Consider the following 23,381-nt stretch of genomic DNA (forward strand, 5'->3'; position numbering starts at 1 on the left):
TCACAAGTGTATGAAACTTATGGTTAAAAACACTAATTCCGAACAATTTAATTAATTGCTCAATAAATTACAAACAAGCTGCGGTTACTATTTACGCGACTGTGGTATAACTGTTTCTAGATTCATGGAGCTTGTTATTCTGACTCACGTGGACAGTTATTGTTAATTTTTTATTTTTTTTTTTCTCAAAAGTACTGACATCTAATATCACACACGTGGCCAAATAACTTTTAAGACTAAGAATACCTTACTATTATTATCAACATTAAATTCTTTTCAGAAATACTGAAACTGAGTATTTTACGCATCAACAAAAAACAGTGTAATTAGTGATGTAAAATACAAAACATGCTTGTCAATTGTTCAGCAAATGCTCTTCAATTGACCAATTCAAAAAAATTATCTACGATTATTTTTTGAAACAAATTATTTCAAATTTAATTTTTCTATTTTTGAAAAAATTTTATTAAGTACAATAAATTCAAAGCTTTTAAAATTTTGAGCCCATTTTTGTGAAAATAAAAAGAAATGTTCAAAAATATTATTGACGACTAAAAAAAGAAAAAAAAATTGATGTTAATTGACGAGCTTTTTATATCACTAACCGTAATTAATAGACTTTCAATTTTGCTAATTAATAAATAATAAACATAATAAAATTACCTTCAAGCTCTGTACTCCACAATCGCACCGCAATAAATAATACCCTATCGATACCAAACATTGGATGAATTAATTTCGGGATTATCAAACCTATCTTCTCTTCTCTTCTCTTCATCCATAATGCACCCAATTTATTGACACGTAAAATATTTACGTACATACCACAAATCCCCCGGGGACTAAAATCAGTGCATAAAAACCGATTCATCAACTAATGAACTGCCCGCAAACTAAAATCGATTGTTCGATTGGCATTAAAATCCTTTATTCAACGTCTGAATTGATGAAGAAATGGTACATTAGGTTACTAATGCTCCGTAAGAGATTCTAGGGATGGTTATACGATAGTAGACATCAATATATCTATATAGACACAAAACACCACACATGAACATCTATCCACGCCAATAATGTTCATGTTTTGGTCTATGTTCTATGTTTGTGCATACATTAGCAAATCTCTGTTCTCTGCACACAGTAATACATATATTTAGCTCAAAGCCATTATATAGTCACTACTATTACTGATGTATACAGATACACCCAAGTAAGTTTAGATTACAGTCACCTAGTATTTGCCAAATCGAATTATAACTCTACACCGACAAGGTGTGTTTAAGTACACACTGTATGATAAGACGTGTTAATAAGATTATTATTATTATAAAATTTGGAAATTTTTTAAATCTATAAACAATAATTTCACTAATTTTATTAAAAATGTAAAAATCAAAAAAACCAACAAATAATAATGATTAATTATTAAAGTACTCTTGGAGCGTAATCATTATCATTTTAATTGTTAGTTTAAATAAATCACCAGAAAAGAAAAAATTATTGCCGAAAAGTCTTCAATGAATATTGAAAAATTATTATTACAAATATTATTATTATTTTCATTAAAATCAATACAGAATAGCACAGCAGTGACAGTAAAGTGTACATTATTCACAGATAAAGGTAAAGGTAAAGGTAAAACAGAGTAGATATCATTGAAAGCCAAGACTGAAGGCTGTAGGTAGTGGTAAATGTGGTAGATGCACTGCAGAAACGCGACAGTGGGTCTTACATGACGTCAAGCCCATGAAATCCCGTATTAGAAGCCGATAAGAGCAGAAGCAACCCTCTCAGGTCACTAACTGCTGCACACCCACACGTATATCTTATTTTATACCCTCACTTACACACATATACTGCCGACTAATGTAATTCCGACGCGGATCAAAATGGTCAGTTTAGCTGGTCTAGTATAGTCTTGATTTAGACTCAGTGTCTTCTAGTATCAGTAAACCAGCAATTGCAGTTACGATGAGTGTAACTTGGTTTATATGCTGCATCTTCAAACAAAACAATTTAATACGCGTTAGTTAGTAAAAAATATTAAAGTAAAAATGGATTTGCGGAGTGTAATTTTTGGCAGTAAAAATTTTGAGTGGAAATTTTTGGATTGATCGATTTTAGTGAAGTTTAAAATTAATCTTTTAATATTTATACAATCCTGATTAATGATTGAAGCGAGTAATAAGTAGTAACTAAGAGATATTTCCCTCAAAATAAAAAAAATATTCAATTTTTTATGTAAGTTTACATTTAAGTAAATTTTCTTTGAAATATAAATGAAAATGAGGTAATTTTACTTTAAACAAAAATAAAAATTAAACATTTGAAAAAATCTCAGAAGTTAAATTTTATTTTAATATAGTCAGAGAACTTCGGCCTTTTTCAACATAATTAAGAGTTTTTATTATATTTTAAACAAGTTTAGTATTTATAATCAATAATCAAAATATTATTTTAACAATTATAATGATTATTTATCTTTAATTCAATACCAATATACTCATTAATTCAAGTACAGTTTTTTTTAACTATTATATTTTCTTCCCTCACTATCTCTGAATTACAATTACTAATTACTTTATTTAATACTCCGCCTTACTATTATTCAAGTTTTACTTGTGCTGATATCAAATTCCAATATAGATTAATTTAAGTATAGTTTAATTATTTAAGTAAACTTATAAGTATGCTAAGCAAATAGTCTTATTATTCTACTACACCCAAAGTGAATAATTTTGTTTTTCTTTACAGTTTAAATAATCGCACTTAAAAAAAATTAACTTGATTCAAAAGAAAAATTCTTAAACCAAGAAAATAATTTTTAAAAATTTATTCATCTAGAAAAATTATTGATCTGAAGAATAACTCGAAAAATATTCGGAATTTTTATATAAAACTCTAGCTATATATTTTAAAATGTCTAAACTTTGATTTAAAAAAAAAAAAAAAATATTTTTTTTTGAAATTTCACAGTAGTTATCCTCCTTAAAAATATCTCTTAGCCAAGCCTTATTTAAAAAACTTAAAAACCGTCAATTTTTACAATAAAGTTAGTATGAGCAATTCAGTGTTATTTCATTGGTGACATGCACGTGATTTAGACCTCATGACCTTGGTTAACGGATGTGGTCCATAGATATCGACTCGTATGGGATTTTAGTAGTGAAACTCTTTTGTTGTGTGTACTAAATGTGGGTTAAATATTTATATTTTTCGTAACAAATGTTTTAACAAATAAAAGTTTAAAAGTGTGAAGGCTGGAATTATTTAGAAGGAAACTTAGCTGGTCAGTAGTTTTACGTAATTACAATTATATATTATTATTATTATGTAGAATCATTAGGGATCACATGGAGTTATTATTGAAACAATCAAGGTCACAATTGATGTTAATTAGCCAGATAAATTTAATTATATCATCTAGGATGAATTGTAATTTCTAATTAATGAAATTGAGCTCAATTGTGTTAACACGGTGATTGTCAGTATTAAGGGGGTATCAACAGGAAGAATTCAGTGATTTGTGTCAGGATAATTCCAGTAGATTCCAGATATTCGTGTGTGTATGTGTGGTTGGTTAGTTTGTAATTCAGCGGTTGCGTATCCACATTTTCTGATTTAAATTCCATACAGCAGTCGTAAACTTGTACATTATGTATTGCCGTGACATTTAAATAAAAAATGAAAACCGACGTAAATAACGCGGTATTTAGCTTTTAAAATCCAATAACTTTTTTTTTTTTTTTTTTTTTTTTAATAATATAATTGAGTATTATTTTGCTGGCGTTTCAATGTCACGCAACCAGGGTCAGGGTATCCAATTGCTCGGATTATTATTTATTTGTACCGGGGTACTCAATGAAATAAAAAGAAATGCTTTACATATTCTTCTATACTTCTGTAATTTTTGTAAAATTTTCTACTATTTTTTCGTTTACAATTAAAGTTATTTATGCCAAAACTGAAGAAGTATAAAACTAACAACTCTTGTTATTTATTGTGTAAATTTGTTAAATTTTATTCGTGTGTAAGTCATCAAATTTTCACTGCCAAAATAAATACATTTGACATTTCAAATCTGATATATAATCTGATATATACTAATATAAAAATACTTTACAACTTTGAAACTAATAACTTTCAACAGCTATTGCCTCAATATAAAACAATTTTATCCGCATTCAATTTTACTGACGCAGTAATTTTATAATATACCTTCATACCTCAAAATTTAGTTCTATACCAGTTCAAAAAATTCTATAAAATATTTTTTATTTTTTACACAATATTTGTGACACTTAAAAAAATTTAGCTTGATTAAAGAGAACTCGAACTAAAAAAATTATTTTAAAGAATTTCAGAGTTTTTAATTAACCAGAAAAATTATTTGATACTATAATTATTTTATTTCTAAAAATAAAAAAGTAATGATATTCAATTTTTTGGAGCAAGAGGCTGAATTTTCTTAAGAAGATTTTATCGACTTGAATAAATTTTTTTGGATCAAGATACATATTTCTTAAAGCAAGAAAATTTATTAATTTTGTTGAATTAAGTGAAATTTCTTGTCAAAAAAAATTTTTTTTTCACTCAAAAAAATAATTAGGAAGAAAAAAAATATTTTCTTAGCTCAAGTGAACCTTTTTTCATGTTTTAAGTGAATTTTATTTGAATTTAAAAATTTTTGTTTTAAATCAAATAAAATTTTTTTTTAAATACAAAAAATTTAAGCTCATAAAATTATCTTTAATAATTTAATTATTCTTTACAAGTTATTTTTCAAAAGCTTAATTTTTTTTAAATTAGTAATAAATTATATTAAGATTTATTGATCCTCCATCTCCTAAAATTCATCAATTAATAATAATTACATCAATATACTCCATTAATTTCCATATTCTCCAAACTTACAAAATCTTAATCAAATCCTCTCTACCCTGATAAAATAATCATCTTTCCCAGGAATAAAAATCCATAATTTCTTCAGTAATAAACTTTCCGTGTCAATAAACATTTTAACAAACTAAAACAAAAATAAAATATAAAAAATCGCAGCGTTGGTGATTATGACGTTACCTTCGACAACTTCCGGCCCGAATAAGTCTTTCTCTTAAATTTGATCTTCCTTTTCCTCGAATCGAGTACCCAGCAGCCGTCGCCCCTCTTCTCGTCATCTCTCGTCATCTCTCTCACCTCTCACCAGCACCAGTACAGCAAAGCACACTCAACTCATCTCTACTCGATTCTCAGCAACGGTACAGGAGCACACTTGATAATCGGGAGGGGAGATCGCAGAAACTCGAAACGGGAGTCGGTGGCCGGCGCTCGTGTCGCGCGTTTCTTCTTCTATCCGTCTTCCACCACCTTTACTTTTATCCCTCATACTCACAACAAAATATATACCTATATAGAGTATGAGTTATTCCAAGTATTGAGCATGAAGTAAATAGAAGTGCAAAATGAAATAAGAAGTGAAGTTAATCGAATAGTGTCTTCCCTCAACCTTGTGGTCTTTATATCTTACATTATATCACATACCTTCTTACATTGCGTTGCATTACTTACACATAACACTACATTTAATCTATTATGCATTATTTTTAACCAAGCAAGTGTTAGTACTCGTGCCAAACATCTGCACTACACTCATTATATTTTTTCTTTCCATTTCTTCTCCTTGTTCTTTCTTCTTTAATCAAACAATCGTCTTCCTTGGAGCAAACAAATAAATTAGTTATTATTTTTAATAAAACGGTGAACCACAATATTAATATTTATAATAATAATAATAAATTAATTAAAATTAATAAGTGAAAAAAAAAATAAATAAATAAGACTTAGTTATTTTTGGTCTGTCCGTCTGACACTCCATCTAAAATTGGCCCTGGCGACTCAAGTAGTGCCGGTTAAACTGTTTCACTATGCGTAGTTTCATCAGTTTGTCTGCTGTTTGTGGTCATCATTGTCAACATTTTCATCATCACAATTATTATCAATGTCATTTGAATTGACATGAAAGGTAGAGATCATTTTTTTAAATAACATAACTTCAAAATTTCTTAAATTTAAATAACAAAGTGTATAGTGCGGTAATGACATTAAAGTTAGCTGGTACTAATTACAATTTTTTGATTTTTTTTAATATATAAATTTGCTCCGAAAATTTATTTCTAAAAAATTGCATTTTTTAATTTTCTAAATGTCAATTTTTTTTTGCCATAATTTATTTGTTAAAAAGATTTTTAAAATTAATTATTATTTGCTAAATTGATTCTCATAGTGCAGTAATATGTAATGAAAATTAATTTAACCGATATTTAATAATTTTAAGAAATTTTTTAACAAATAAATTATAGAAAAAAAAAATTGATATCTAGAAATTTAAAAAAACTAAAAATGCAATTTTTTAAAAATAATTTTTTGGAGCAAATTTATTTGTTGAAAAAAAATTAAAAAATTTTCAAGTGACAGCTAACTTTAATGTCATGCAGTAATATGTAATATATATTTATATATATAATAAAAAAAAAAAAAAAAAAAAATACTTGCGAATAAGAAGATTGATGTAACGCAGCAAAGATTTTAATGGCGGGTTCCTACGTGCACTGTTGCGCAACGTTGAATGCTGCGTTTTATTGTTTTCCATGGTTCCGAGGTTTTTTCCAACATTTCAGTTTTTTGTATGTAATTTTAATGCACTCTTATTATTTATTTATTTAAGTAAATATTGATATTTATTATAATAAATAACATTGTTATGATATATATATATTATTATAATTTGCTTTTATTTAAATAATAAGAGGAGTTTTTTTGTTGAAATAAAAGATAATGGAAAGAAGAAATAAAACGTCTGTCGGGTCTAGAACGACACGGGGTTCATTGTCTGGTGATTCTACTTGGTTCGGCATGACACGTAGTTTGTAGTGTGGAGTCTTGATCTTACGTTGCATTAGGTCGTTTTAGAGAAAGAAAGAGAGAGAAAGAGAAGGAATGAAGAAAGAAAGAAAAGAAGAGTAGAGCCTGCCTGACTCGTTTCAACGCAAACCTGTTTCAACACTCGTGGCTTTACTTTGCCTGACCGTAACGTATATATGTAGTCTACTATACTATATATACGTATTCATAACCCTAGACCTAGACTAAAAGTATTTTATACAGCTTTGACGGCATAAACACGTTATACTTGGTGCATATTGTAGGCTATTGAGATTTTGGTGAATTTTTAGTTCTTGACACATGCTTAGAAGGTAATTTTATTTGATAAATTTTACTGAAAATTGTGGAAATTTAGGAATTTTTGTTTTTTTTTTTAAATTAGACATTTTTGTGACAGTTTTGAGAAGTTTTTTTAAATGAAAATTAAGTTAGCTGACATTTAAATATTTTAAGAACTTTTTTTATTGATGAAATCATTAAAAAAAAAATTATTTGTTAAATACTTGAAAAAACTATAAGTGCGATTTATTAAAATTATTTTTCAGCTCTAATTTAATGAATGAACAAAAAAAAAAATCAAAAACTTCGGCTAACTTTAATATTATATTTTTTTAAAGATAAACTAGCAACCTTGCAGTCACTATGTGACTTGTGAACCATAAATAAACAAAATTTTGAATTATTAAATAATGACTTTTGTTAAATTACACTGTACTTTCTTAACAATTGACATTTTTAAAGATATAAGCTCATCCCGATGTTACACTCATCAAGAGCTTTTATTTGAGTACCCACATGCATTTTCATATATTTTTCATATATACATGTATATATAATATATATCAATATATGAAAAATTGATGTGGGTACTCAAATGAAAGGTCTCGATGAGTGTAACATCGGGATGAGCTTATATCTTTAAAAATGTCAATAGTTAACGCGATACAAGCTCATTTTTTAATGATGTGACTAGAGATAGAGAATTTTCGAATGCAGCCTAAGTACTTATCATCATAAAGTGACTAATGGTGAGAATGATATGAAACCTTGAAAAGACAAAACTCCAGGTCAAGATTTTTCCAACGATACCAAATTTAACCATAAAAACCCATTTTATCATATAAATACACTTGCCACAAAATTTTGCTTATTCTCTTAAAAATATAGATTATTGCAAAAAAATGTTTTGATAATCCTTTAGAATAATTTTTAGAAATAAAAATGTTAAATGTTATTATTTTCAGTTTCATAGAAAATTTATTTATTTTATTTTCGTTGCAGACTGAAATTATATATTTTGTTTTGAAGAAATTAAAAATTTTATCATTTTTAAATGATTTACGAAGATAAAAGATATTAATATCGAACTTTGTCTACTCTATTAAAAATTATAATATTAATTGGTAGTCTTAATATGGGTACTGTTAACAATTTCTTATGAGCATAAAAATGTTAAGTAAAAGACAGGAGTTAATTTAAAATAGAATTTGCTTCTGCACTAGAAATATTTTCTTGGTTTCATTTAATGAAAATGCATTTTTAAACTCTATTATTATTATTATTGAAGTATATTTCCGTCGGTATAAAATTCAACTGAAAATATTGATTTTCGTTACTTCACTGTAAATAATTAAATGCAATAACGCTAGAGAAAAATCGTTACAGAGCATCGTAACAGGAAAACTCAATTAAGAAAAATTAGTTTAATGTTCAACAAAAATTTGCTATAATAATATTTTCAGAGTTAAAACTAAATTACATAATAAAATTTTAAGTACATAAAAAAATTGATTTATTATTCTATCAAGCAAATTTTGAATTGATTTACTCTAGATTACGGTTGACGTACTAAATAATTTACTTAACCTGAAACTCGGAGTCTCTTGCACTTAATAACAAGCTGAATCTTGAGTCTTAAAAGCGTGTGCTTAATACAAAAAAAAAAAAAAAAAAAAAATGTAATATCCTCTTCTAAAAAATTGATGGCCGGATGTCGTATCGTTTTACGTCACTTCTGTGACTATTTTATTCGGTTGTTGATTTGTTGACTAAGATAGTGGCGGGATTTTTAAAAGAATGAAGGCGAGCGTGTTAAGTCTAGTTAATTAAAAAATTATACAAAATCAAGTTTAATCTTCCGTTCGCGATGCTTTTAGTCTTGCTGTCTAGCAAGTTCCATCAGGAGAGTTTTGTCGCGCCAGTAAATTGCTCACTGCGCAACCAATGAACTGTTAAATTGTCAAACATATTAAGTTCATCAATATCGCTATTAAAAGAAATCGATAATTCATTTAAAAAATAAAAATGTCTATCATATTTATAGCTTCTTACTTTATAAATATCAATCTATTCCAAGAATTATTATAAAAAATTATCATGTTTTAAAATAACCCAGTTCAGTGAAAAGTCTTAACGAAAATATGAATTAAATGGAATAAAAAAATTATATATTTAGACTTTAAGCGAAAACTTCATCGCTAAATACAGTTTTATATTACAATTTACCAAGAATTAATTTTATAATAAATTACTACCGTCCATTATCTTGAAATCTTAAATTACTTAATCAATATATCTAGTTTTTTCTTCTAAATATATAAAATTCACTCTTACAGTAAGAATAAATGATTTTTGTTAGTGATCTCAAATACAGAAAGGAACCAATAATAAGTCATTTCTTCTCCACTTAGCCCCAATGTACTGTTCATTTTGTCATAGACTATTTATCATCCCTCTACTCAATCTTCAACATAAATCACTTTATAAAAATGCGTTACTATTAATTATAATATTTTTTTTTTTTTTTAATTAAAAAATACTACAATTTCATTGACCTAATTTAACTTTATAAAAATTAATCATCTAATTAATTAACCTTTTTAATTTAAAGAAAAAAATTTATGTTTAATTTTTTAAATTGTGTTTTTATTTATTTATTTATTTGAAAAAAAACGCCCTCGGAAATTCACAACAATATATTACATTTTCAAGCATAAAATGTTTAGTTAATATTTATATACAATAAACAACATCTATAAAGAGAAGATAAATTTAAGAGATTTGAGAGAAAAGATAAAAAAAAAAATTTTTTTAATAATTGATCATTTATAATTTATAATCATTATTTGTACTCCTGGAATATTACACAGCAAACAAGGTTTACGAACCAAGAAAATATTTTTCTTTGTAATTATTTTTTTAAGCGAAAAAAAAATTTTTTTTTAAACAGAAATTTCACTTATTTTAACAAAATTAATTCTCTTACTTTAAGAAATACGTATCTTGATCCAAGAAAATTTTTTTAAGTCAAAAAATTCTTGTTGTTTCGAGACAATTCAGCCTCTTGCTCCAAAAAATTTTGTTCTTGATAGGAGTAAATTTTTTTGTCTTGAGAAAATTTTTATCTTGCTCCAAAAAATTAAATATCTCGATAGAAGTAAATTTTTATTAATATTTTTATTGATTAACATGTCAAATAATATTGAATCATTTTTTTTCATTCAATATGTATAATTGTACGCTAAAATAATATAAAATGGGTATCAAATATTCAAGAGAAAAGTTTTCTCAGGGTGAGAAAATTTTTTTCTAAGCTAAAGTAAGTGGCGCTGCTTCCCTAAAGTATCTAAAAATCTTGATCAAATATAAAAATTTATTGCATCAAGTATTTATGATAATTTGAATTAAGAAAAATTACTTCCACCAAGAATAGAATTTCAAGAAAAATTTTTACTTCAGCCAACACAACTTTGGTCTTCCTTCAGGCACCCGAAAATTTTCTTGAGCGAAGAATTTTTTTTCTCCAGTCAAGAAATTTTTCTTTCTGTGTATTTTAGAATCACCCTTTTTTTTTTTTTAATTAATTACACAAAAATTTATTAAATCTAACTGAAAAATAAAAAAGAAAAATGTGTGACCTAAAAAATAAAAATAATGGACATGTTACCGCGACACTTTCCACAAAACAAAATAAATTTTTAATAAAATTCATGATCACGTTGCGTGCGTACTCTCAACATATAAATTTTAATAATCTCGTCGAGATTATCTGTTAATTTGTAAAACTATTAACCAGTCATGCTCTACTCTATAAAATGTGCACTCCAAAGTCAGTAGTAAGTTCTTATCAATTTTTTTATTACTCTTATTCTTATTCTTGCTCTTACTGTAAGTGCACGTGTTACATACCGCAGTAGCATTACTCATTATATATGCATGTTTACTTGTCATACACACGCGTTTCGTACAGCAGGGAATCGTTATCGGGGTTTGCTGCTGATGAGGCGGTATTCGGATAGAACGAGAACGAAGAAAGCGAGCATTTAATATCTACGCCCACATTAATTTTCATTCTATAATAAATAGTGCAACTTTAAATATTTACCACTTCATTTTATTTAATAAATAATTTATTGCGGAGTTGAAAATTCTTCAGATTCATTGAGATGCTGGAATATTTTTAGCTATGCAAATTTTTTTTTTGCGCAACTCGAGCTAAAAAGTATAAGAAGAATATAATCTTGATTACGGAGTAATTTAACAAGACGAATTTATTTTAATTCAACGACCATTTTCTTTGATTACTTTATTTTACTTTCTCGTAAATTCTCATTATACATTAAGTGAATAATTTGAAAAAATAAATAAAAGATAATCATGTGATTGTGTACACGGATATCCTATTGCGCCTACACTGTCAATTTAATCATAATTTTCCGAATAACAAATGATTAGGTGAAATTTTTATTTTTATTTTATTTTATTGAGAAATTATAAATATTATTTTGAAAACTAGGAAAAAGTATAACATTAATTGAAGTTTCTCTTGGAATTTAAGAATAAATTTATTTTAAACTCTGAAGTTTTCTACTTTGTGTTTAATAACATTGTTATTTAAAATTGTCATTGTGTCGAAATTCTTGTTTAAAACTGTTATTTGTTGAGTTTTTCTCATAAAAAACTATGTTATTGTTATGTGTGAAAGTGTAATTGTTCTTTAATTTTTAACTTTTTGTGTTAACACGCCTCAAATGATTGTATTATGAGTTTGACATAAATTCTTTATTATTGATCTTGAATTTTTGGGTTTTTTGAAGAAAAAAAAAAAAAAAAACACTTTGAACATTGTTTTATTATTTTATCAAGTCATGTGATGCCTATTTTATTTATGTATATTTTTTTTCATTAATTAACTTATTTGTTTAACTTTAAACTAACAAAAAATATTTTATGTGAATTATTTTTTTAAAAATAAAGCTTAAATTTCAGAGCCTAAAAAACGTTCAAATAAATAAGTTGGAAGTTTTAAAATGAAAATATGAAACAAAATTTTGACAAACAAAAAATTAAGATTTTTTAAAAGGCGTAAAAAAATTACTTTGATTAAAAAATTAAAATTAATTATGAATCTACATCAATTATTATAAAAATGTATTTTACAATAATAAAAGCTCAGATTTAAACTGAGTGAAAAAAATTTCAGATAGTAACTAGTATAATCCAGATTATAATGAGTATAATCCAGATATCACGCAGTATAATCCAGATTACAATGACTACAATCCAGATATCACTCAGTACAATCTGAATTTTTTTTAGCTACTATCTGAAATTTTTTTTTCACCACAGATATCACTGAGTATAATCTGGAATGATATCCAGTGTCATCTCGTTCTTTCCGTATACCTATAGAAAAAAATGTAATTGAATAAGCAACTGATCAATTTTATAAGAGTTTAATTGCGTATGGCCCTATTTAAAAACAAACAAAAATGGAATGTAATGTGAAGTAATTTACAGTACAAAATTATTCACGTAGGTCGTTATGTCAATGTCAGTATACGGAGAAGACAGACTGAGTACTGGGTATATATTACGCTCCATTCCTATACCAGATATCCGCTTCGCGAGTTTATGCATCTGTCTACCCACATAAGAGTCCTTGTCATTTTTGACCCGCATCCATGTGACATTTATCGACAATATATTATTATGTTTTTAATTTTACTTATTTAACTCGGATTTTTTCTCTTATTTATTCGTATTATTGCACAATTTTTTTTTCATCTTGAACATACCCAATGAGTACTGCTTAAAATTAAATAATAATAGATAACAAATATTTAAAGATGTATAATTTTTATTTTTTTTACCTGTTGCAGGGGTATTGGAGATGGCCGCGACAGAAAGCACGATACGTTTCAGTGGCCACACGTTAGATAAAGCTACCAAGGCAAAGGTAATGTTTATTTCTTTATCTACTGTATTATTATATTTTGATGTTTAGATTAAACAATCTATTAGTAAACACTAATGATCCATATTATTTTTTACTACATTTTTAATTAAAATAATAATTAAACAAAAAAAAAAAAAATCACTTAAAAAAATTTTTTTATCGAAAAATTGACAATTAAAAAAAAATTTAATTTTTAACTATTCTAAACTTTAAATATTTTGTAAAAATACTCGCAAAAAAGAAAAAGGAAAAATTACATTATAAATAGTATAAATAAGCGTTGCTTCATATAAAAAAATTGATAATACTAAAGTTAGCCGACGTTTTTAATTGTTTTATTTTTTTTTTTATTTATTATTTCGCAATAAAAAAATATTTTTTTAAAATTGCACTTAAAGTTTTTCAAGTTTTTTACAAATAAAATTTTTATTCTTGTTTTTTTGTAACAATTTTTTCTATAAAAATAATTATAAAAATTTTTAGATGTCGGCTCACTTAATTTTCATGAAAAATTGGAGTTTGAAATAACATTTTTATAAATTCAAATTTATTATTATCTTATTTTTATGATTTGAAGTATTTTAGTGGTAAAAACTGATCAATAATAATTTTCTTATTTATTTTTAAAGACTTTAAACGACAACTGTGTCATTTTAAAAATCTAATGATCCTGAAATATCTAAATCTTGTTTCGATTTTATTAATAAACTAGTAGTATTATATTCTCGCTGCTGGATGCAAATTTGCAAGAAAAAAAATTTTTTTCTTGCGTATAATTTAATTTTTAAAAATTAAAAATAAATTTTTGGTAAAACTAAATTATAAAATGACAATAAAAAAAAATACAATTTTCAAAAGAAACTTACTTTTTCATACAAAATATTTTCTTTTCAAAGAGGATTAAATTCTTTATATCATTCAACCTACAAAACTTTAAAAAAAGTTTGTTGATGTTCTGACACTGAAAAAGCTTAAGTGAATTTAAGTAACTTTCTTATATTCCCCAGCTCTTGAAAAATTCAAGAATTTAAAAAACTATAAAAGTTTAAAGATTGATTACCCGGCAAATATTTTTTCCTTTTTTAACAAATAAAACTTAAGTTAATTACCCAAAAGGTTCTTGAGTTATTTCTGTCTTTATAAAGTTTTATTACAACAATTACTGTAACTGTTTACCAAAAAAAAAAATGTAAATTGATTAATTAATATAATCTGACATGATGTATAAGTTAAAAGTTTGTTTAAAGTAAAATATTATTTATATTTTATTTACAGGTGACATTAGAAAACTACTACAGCAATTTAATAGCCCAACATATTGAGCGCAAGCAAAGGCTAGCAAAACTCGAGGAATCATTGAAAGATGAGGGTTTATCCGAGCAGCAGAAACAGGAGAAAAGGCTTCAGCATGCGCAAAAAGAAACAGAATTTCTTCGCTTAAAGCGATCCAGACTCGGTGTCGAAGACTTTGAACCACTCAAGGTCATCGGTCGTGGTGCCTTTGGCGAGGTTATTTTTTTTATTATTTTATTTTCTTCAATACTATTATTATAATCAATCATTACTCTACCCTTATGCGCTTTAAATTTTCTTCTTTATTCTCTAACTTTAAATTATAGAGCCTTTAATTTAAATTATTTATTTTATTTTATAGGTAAGACTAGTGCAGAAAAAAGATACCGGTCACGTTTACGCAATGAAAATATTAAGAAAAGCAGATATGCTTGAAAAAGAACAAGTTGCCCACGTAAGAGCTGAAAGAGATGTACTCGTCGAAGCAGATCACCAATGGGTTGTTAAAATGTATTACAGTTTTCAAGATCCAATTAATTTATATTTGATAATGGAGTTTTTACCTGGAGGTAATCATCATTATTATTTTAAATAATCTATATTATTAAGAGAATAAGAAAAATTTTAGATCCAGGATTGTCATATGATAAAATTGGTTTTTTTTAGTGAAATTTAATATCATTGCAAAGGTTTTGATTTGAATTTGTGCCTCTTCAATATTTCATATTGTTCTCACCGATAGTCAATTTATTACGATAAATATTTAGGCTGTATTTGAAAATCCTCTATCTCTAGATAAATAATTAAGAAATGACCCTGTATTTGGTGAACTATTGACATTTTTAAAGATATAAGCTCATCCCGATGTTACACTAATCAAGACCTTTCATTTGAGTACCCACATCAATTTTTCATATATTTTATATATTTATATATATTATATATATGTATATATATATAAAATATATCAAAAATGCATGTGGGTACTCAAATGAAAGCTCTTGATGAGTATAACATTGGGATGAGCTTAAATCTTTAAAAATGTCAATTGTTAAGAAAGTACAGTGCAATTTAACATAATTAAGAAGACTTTTATCTTATGAAATATTGATGTTTTTAAAAATATAAGCTCACTTCGGCATTACACTCATCGAGATCTTTCATTTGAGTACCTACATCAATTTTTCATATATTTATATATATTATATATATGTATATATGAAAAATATATCAAAATGCATGTGGGTACTCAAATGAAAGCTCTTGATGAGTGTAACATCGGGATGAGCTTAAATCTATAAAAATGTCAATTTTTAAGAAAGTAAGCGCCCGATTTAAATTATCAATAAATATAACGTCAAATAAAAATATTGGAAAGACTTTAATAAATATTAAAAAATTATTATTATTATTTTAATACTTTAATCTTCTATTTAATACAAGAAAATGAATAAATTTAATTATTAATAAACCGAAGAGAATAAATAAAAGGCTTTACAAGCAGTACGTGACAAAGTTGAGGATAGTAGATGAGTCAACACAGTAAATCCGTTATTTTTTATTTATATTTTTCCGTTACAGGCGACATGATGACGCTTCTAATGAAGAAAGATACACTTTCAGAGGAGTGCACTCAATTTTATATATCCGAGACGGCGTTAGCTATTGATTCTATTCATAAATTAGGTTTTATACATAGGTAATGTTTATAAATATTTATACTCCTGTCTAAATAATAATTATTAATATAAATATAAATATTTATTGTTTTATTATTACAGAGATATTAAACCAGACAACCTGTTGCTTGATGCACGGGGTCACATTAAATTATCGGATTTCGGCCTATGTACGGGACTTAAAAAGTCACACAGAACTGATTTTTATAGGGATCTCAGTCAAGCTAAACCATCTGACTTTAGTAAATATTTATTATTATTATTAATCAACTTTTGGTCTATGCAGGTGTTGGTTTATTAATTACTTTTTATTTTTAGTGACGTCATGTGGTAGTGGCAGTGGTGGTGCAATGGACAGTAAAAGACGAGCTGAAAGTTGGAAAAGAAATAGACGAGCATTGGCGTACAGTACGGTTGGAACACCCGATTATATTGCTCCAGAAGTCTTCCTGCAGACTGGATATGGGCCAGCTTGTGACTGTTGGTCTCTTGGTGTTATTATGTATGAAATGTTAATAGGTAAATAATTATTATTTTATCTAATGAAAAAGAAAATTATTTTTAAAATTACAATTTTATTTATCTAAGAAGTATATAACTTATATTCACTCTATTTTAAATATTGCTTAAAAAAAATCTGGAAATCAGTTTTTTTACGCGCGCAGGCTAAACCTAGAACTTCCCGCTAAATTTGAATTTTAAGCGCCTTAAAATGTGTTTTTCGATTAATATTTAAGCTTTTCAAGCTTAAAGCAAGGTTTTTCATATTTTTAGCTCTTCGAGCTCAAAATGTATTTATAAAAGCAACTATAACTTTTAAAGCACAAAAAAAAGTCGCTTCTTAAAATTTTCACTTGTAATTTTTATTTATTTTCACATGTGAAACTTTTTAATTAAATTTTTTTTTAATAATTTAATTGCTATAAAATTCTAAAAAAATTTTTAATATCTGTCAACTTCAATGTTAAAAAAAAATACCGAAAAACAAAAACAAATATAACTTTTGAATAATACTGAAGTTTTAGCGGTCAGTTGTCAATTTTAAAAATTTTTTTAACAAATTAATTACAAAAAAAAATGCTTCTAAAAATTTTCACTTGTAATTTTTATTAATTTTCACATGTGAAATTTTTTAATTAAATTTTTTTTTTTTCAATAATTTAATTGCTATACAATTCCAAAAAATTTTTAACATCTGTCAACTTCAGTGTTATAACTTTTGAATGCTTCGTTTGATTTTCATTTTTAAAAATGCATTTGACGCAGTTTTTGAAGCAAAAAAAGGAAGATACATGTTAACGTAAAAATCATTGAAATGTTTCAGGTTATCCTCCGTTCTGCAGTGAAAATCCACAAGAAACATATAGAAAAGTAATGAATTGGCGTGAGACATTAATATTTCCACCAGAAGTGCCGATTAGCGAGGAGGCCAAAGATACTATTATTAAATTCTGTTGCGAAGCTGACAGGAGATTAGGTAAATTAAATTATACTTATTTGAATTCCAATTTGCATTCTAATAGTGTTTGTACACTTTTTAATTAAATAGATAAAATTAGATTCATTTACATAATTCCTATTGACCTTTTACTATTTTTTTTTTTTTTTTTTTCAAGGATCTCAAAGAGGTATTGAAGAACTAAAATTAGCACCTTTCTTCCGAGGTGTCGATTGGGAGCATATACGTGAACGACCCGCTGCGATACCAGTTGAAGTCCAATCGATAGATGATACATCTAACTTTGATGATTTCCCTGACGTTAAACTTGAAATACGTAAGTTGTTTTTTTTTGTCTGTCAATTATTATTAGCTTTAATAAATTTATCTTCTTCCTTACGTCACTTATAACCGAGTTATTTATTTAACAAGAAATTATTTTTGACACTGAAATTTTTTAAAAATTAATTTCATATAAACTACAAATTTTTGAAATCAATAATTGGTACATTGTATTGAAAGAAAAAATTTCTTTTTAAAAAAAAATGGGCATTGTTGTGACAAAAAATTAATTTGTTGAAAATTTTCAATAATTTTATTTATTAATTGAAGAAATAAAAAATTTTTTTTATCCGTCGCCCAGGACCAAGTGGTTAAAGCCACTTAAGTAAATAATTTAAAAAAAAAAAAAATTTTTTTTTTTTTTTCACATTTTTCTTGTTGAAAAAAAAGGTTTTTTGATTTGGAAAAAATACAATTTTAAGAAAACTATTTTTGGTAATTATTTACAAATAGAGTCTGACATTTTAATTTTTATTTATTTGAACGAAATTTTTTTTTGAAAATTTTGATATATTTTTTTTTTAAATAAATTAAAATTTTTCTAATTTTTGAAGGCAAAAAAGCTATTGAAATATTAATTTTTTCATGAAAAAATGTTAATTTTTCACCTAGATATGGCCAAAAATACATTTGACCCAACTTGTAAATAATTACCCAATTTTTTTAACTAGAAAATTACTGTAAAAAAAATTTTGAGTTTTCCAGCTAAGAAATCAAAGTTGTCAAAAATTATTTTTAAATTAATTTTTTTTCTCAGTGTACTTATCAGCAAAATAAATTTCATTTTATTAGAGATAAATATATAATAAAATATATTTGTTTCAGCTTCAGCACCACTGCCCCAGGACGGAGAGGTGATATACAAAGACTGGGTCTTCATAAATTATACATTTAAACGTTTCGAAGGCCTTACACAGCGTGGTACGCCTACGAAAAAATAGCAATCCTATAATTCTGCTTCAATGATACTAAATCAGCAATCAGACCCATTAAATCCGGCCCAAGTGCATCAGCAACCGACAACACTGTCAACAACCTCATCAACAAACCAACCGTCCGAGGACGGCTATTAAATTTATTTTCATCATCAACAATAAATAATAAGTGTTTTAAAGTTGCTTATACTTATACTTATTATAAAATTTTAAAATATCTTCAAGATGTTAGGCCTGGAAAGCTGATTTTAGACGATACGATTCTGCTCTCTTTCCAACTCTCTACTATTAGAGTAGCTCCGTTTTAAATTAACTCCAATCATGTATTTCATTTTCACTCGACGATATTCTATTTTAATTAATAATCCTTTTTTATCGGTAACATTTTTTTTTTTTTTTTTTTTAATTGTAAAGTTTCGATCATGTGATAATTGGCTGATTCTTTTTTATTTTTCTTTATTTAACGCGACTATTTATTTTTTTTTTTTCTTTTATAAGCATTATTTGCCATTTACGTAGCGATATTATTTTTTTGTATCAAAAATTTTTGTACAGATTTTAGTTACAAGTTTAAATTTATTTATTTAATTAATTTGAAATAAAATTATAACAATTGATGTCATAAAAAATTAATAATTAAAATAGAATATATTTTGGTTTGTTTTATTATTTTTAACGCTCAAAATTTCCAATTCTGCCTCGCGAGCGTGTTAACGTGCTTCGTTATATGCCGAGTTGACTAATTACCAATAATTGATAGTTAGAACAGAAAAAAAAATTTTTAATTAAATTTTTTTTTCCTTCCACCGGTGGGGGAATGGCAACACAAACTATAAAACAAATTGCAAAGATATAATTAAAAAATATTAAGTAAATAAATAAATATATATTCAAATGAAAAAAAAAAAAAAAATTAGTTTCATACAATTTTGCCAGCATTTACTTAAAAATATCAATAAAAAAATAAAAAAATAAAAAAATATCCGTATCGCGTACAATTTCCAAAATATAGTTTCGTAATGAATAAACAAGTGACTAGATTAATAAATAATAATTATATAACAAAAAAAAAAGTTAAATTTAAAAAAGTAAATTTCTGCAGTTAAAGTAAATAAAGTTATAAAATAAATATTTTCTGCATTAAAGTAATTATTATAAATATTAAATGCATACGACAGCGTAGACGTACAGTTAAATTTTCCTTAGTATCAGCCGCTATCGTATTACTAAATATAAATAATAATAATTAAATAAATAAATAAATTAAATCATCGTTCTAACGTCCATGGTACTGATTATAGATTAAAGTAATGATTAGATGAAATAAAAAAGTAGTAAGATGATTAAAAATATAAATTCAATCGCTATTTATTCATCTATTCAGAGAATAAATCTAGATAAAAACAAATAAATAAATAAATTTACCACAATAGTCACGAGATGCCTTTGCCGCTAAATTTTTATAAATAAATTCTGACGCAGTAAAGGATTTTTTTTTTTTATATAAAAATTTTAATTATATTGTTCGATTAAGGGCATTTTGAAAAGCTTCAATTTTAAATTCTAAAATCCGGTAATTTTAGTTATTATTCTATTAAAATTTAGGTTACGGTCAACTAGTCAGATCGACAACATTTCGAATTGTTAAAATTCTAGAAAAGTTTAAATTCCGATCAATTAAAAGTTTATAAAATGCATTAGCTTAAGGGGTTACATGGGTTCTCTTCGGAAAATTTTCAACAATTTTTTTTTTTTAATAGAAAAAATAAAATATTTTATTCTTATTTTATTTTTATTACTGTCTTAAAGATACATGTTTAATAAGGGATTGCTCAAAATTTGAAAAAAAAAAAAAATATTAAAAACTCTGCTAATGTGACGTCATTTTCGGACCCACCTCGGATGCCATAAAAGCGTATAAAAAAATTTTTTCTCATAAATCAACGTATTTTTTTATGAAACGTGAAGAAATGCAAAAAAAAATTTTTTTCCAAACTAAAAATTTTTTTTGGACTTAGAAAAAAAAATAGAATTTTTATTATACGCTTTTATGGCATCAGTAACGCGATATATTTAAATTTTTCGGCTAAATGAGTGTTCGTCTGTTCATTTATTTTAGCATATTTTTTTTTTTTTTTTTTTTAAATTGAGACTAACTTTGAAAAATTCTATTAATATAGCTTCAGTTTTTGCCTTTATTTAAAATTATATTTTTCGGAAATTTAAAAATTTGTAAAATTAATTATTTTAAATTACATTTTATATTAACTCTCCAAGTTCTAGTAATTTATTAATTCAAAATATAGTCAGTCTGACTAATTGACTGCAACCCTAAAATTTAGCTGAGTTAATTTCCGCATTCTTCAATTAATTCTTACATGTAATTTTTTTGGCAATTTCTCCTTTAAAAAATTTACAAATATTGTATCATTTTATTAATTAATCCGCTTTAATAATTCAACAATACACCAATAAAATCGTGATGCGCTATTTGATTCAAAGAAGAAATGACGAGTCTGAGGATGCCCTTGAATCATTATATTAATTAATAAATAATCGCCGAATAAAAGTAATTGCGACACGAGTGACATAACAATAAATAATTAAGTCACAATTTTAAATATCTATAAAAATAATAATTATCATTATATCATTTTTTCCTCCACCTTTAGTCTGTTATTAATAAAATAAATAATCCTAATCGTATCGTATCATAAGCAGAATTGGAAGAAGCTAAATAATGAATTAATAAAATCTATATATATTAGTAAATAAAGTTACATATAGAATTTTAAGAACAAAAAATGGATTGAGTAAAATAAATGATTATCATTATTATTATTATTGTCATAAATATTTAAAATTTATTGGATAATAATAATAGTGAATGCATTCGAGGTGTTATCCTTGAAATATGTGATATATACTATCGAATCGATGACGTATAAGACATTTCTCTTATTGAAATATCGTTTAAGTATTATTCGATCGACGTTGAATTTATTTTAGTAATGTAAAGATAAATAATTAATAAATAAAATAAAAAATAAACGTAATTATTTTACGGGGACGTCGTACTCCACGTAGCCGTCCGTTTTTTTTTTTTAATTTTTTTTTTGTTGCTTAGAAAAATTTTAGGCAATTTAATTAAAATAAAATCATGGAAAAAAATTGCTAAAATTAATTAAAGAACATATTTAATGTGTGTTAATGATATATGTATAAATTAATAATTAATTATTAACTATTAATCAGGACTGTGAGGAAACACTTTTTAATTATCGCTTTAAATTAATTAATTAATTGATTTATGAACAGTGTTTTTTTTTTTTTTTTAATTTTTATTTCTTCAGTTCATTTTTTTTTGTACAGTGATTTAGTTGATTAAATAATTATTAATAACTGATTTATTATTTGTAAGAGTAAGTTTGTAAGTAGAATATTTTTTTTTTTTTCTTGAAGTGGTTCGACATTTTTGTTAGACTAAATATGAGAATGATTGATAATTATTGTAAAGAGTAACGAGTAAGTTTAATTAATTAAATTTAAGTTAATTAATAAGTTAAGTTAATTAAATAATTTAAGGACACTGATTGTAAGCGATATGAGTTTACGAAGAAAAGAACAGGTATTCAGATATCGTAACGCTATATCCTGAACAAATTAATCTGATAAATAATTATAAATATATAAATAAATAAATAAAAAAACAAATATATATATAAATATATAAAATGAATAAATAAAATATAAATATTTGTGTAAACGTAATTGTGAGAAGATTTAACATCCGATGAGGATGAATGAATGACTGGTTATTTTATTCGCAATGATTTTTAATTCATTAATCATTGTGATTCATTCAAGTAACTATTACTATATTATTATTATTATTATTATTATTTTATCGTTTACTTTTATGATTATAACAATTGATAGGTTTATATGGAGATAAAGAAGAAAGGAATGATGATATATGTAAAAAAGTAAATGAATAAAAACAAAATATTGCTTTTCACATGAAGAAATATACTATTGTAATTAATATCGTTAATAAATTGTTTTTTTATTTTAGATTAATGTACCATTTAATTCCCATTTTTTTTTTTTCTTAAATATTATTACATTGTTATTTTTCCCAATTGTAAAATTTGTAAAATTTATTTTTTATTATATTTTTTCAAATAACGATATGAGGCTACAACAAATAAATATTTAAAGACTTCTACCAAAAAAATAGAATTTGTAACAGATAAAAGTCATTTGATGATAAAATGTAAAAATTAATTTATTCTTGATTTTTTTTTAATTTTCCCAACTGTGAAATGAATTAAAAAAAGTATCAAAAGGCGACGAAAAATTGAACTCAAATTGAAGACTATATGAATTTTAACATAAATTTGATAGATTTTATCTATCTGTTACATCTCGAAAATTATTTTCATAAAATGTACGAAAATCAAAATTTTTCTAAAATGAAAATGAGCCCATAAAATTTCATATAGAAATATAAA

General features: G+C 25.3%; 1 protein-coding gene across 6 annotated transcripts in view; it reads left to right on the top strand.

Annotated features, from left to right (window-relative positions):
- The window catches only part of Trc (Serine/threonine-protein kinase tricornered), a 68,738-nt gene extending 45,813 nt beyond the window's left edge, over positions 1-22,925 (top strand). For 3 of the 6 annotated variants that reach the window (XM_074257919.1, XM_074257915.1, XM_074257924.1), the window contains 9 exons: positions 13,104-13,180; positions 14,456-14,689; positions 14,835-15,042; positions 16,055-16,172; positions 16,255-16,394; positions 16,471-16,671; positions 17,477-17,629; positions 17,769-17,927; positions 18,758-22,925. In XM_074257919.1, the coding sequence (XP_074114020.1) occupies positions 13,104-13,180; positions 14,456-14,689; positions 14,835-15,042; positions 16,055-16,172; positions 16,255-16,394; positions 16,471-16,671; positions 17,477-17,629; positions 17,769-17,927; positions 18,758-18,873 (1,406 nt within the window). In that variant the 3' untranslated portion in view covers positions 18,874-22,925. Of the gene's footprint in view, positions 1-1,993; positions 2,242-3,078; positions 3,290-5,960; positions 6,023-13,103; positions 13,181-14,455; positions 14,690-14,834; positions 15,043-16,054; positions 16,173-16,254; positions 16,395-16,470; positions 16,672-17,476; positions 17,630-17,768; positions 17,928-18,757 lie in introns of those variants that run through there. The other 3 variants (XM_074257938.1, XM_074257934.1, XM_074257927.1) reach the window with 3 other exon arrangements.
- Positions 22,926-23,381: the final 456 nt, after the last annotated feature.

The sequence above is a fragment of the Cotesia typhae genome, unplaced genomic scaffold, assembly GCF_013202065.1.
Source record: "Cotesia typhae breed Kobodo isofemale line unplaced genomic scaffold, CoteBio_Ctyphae contig_123, whole genome shotgun sequence".
Lineage (NCBI taxonomy): Eukaryota > Metazoa > Arthropoda > Insecta > Hymenoptera > Braconidae > Cotesia > Cotesia typhae.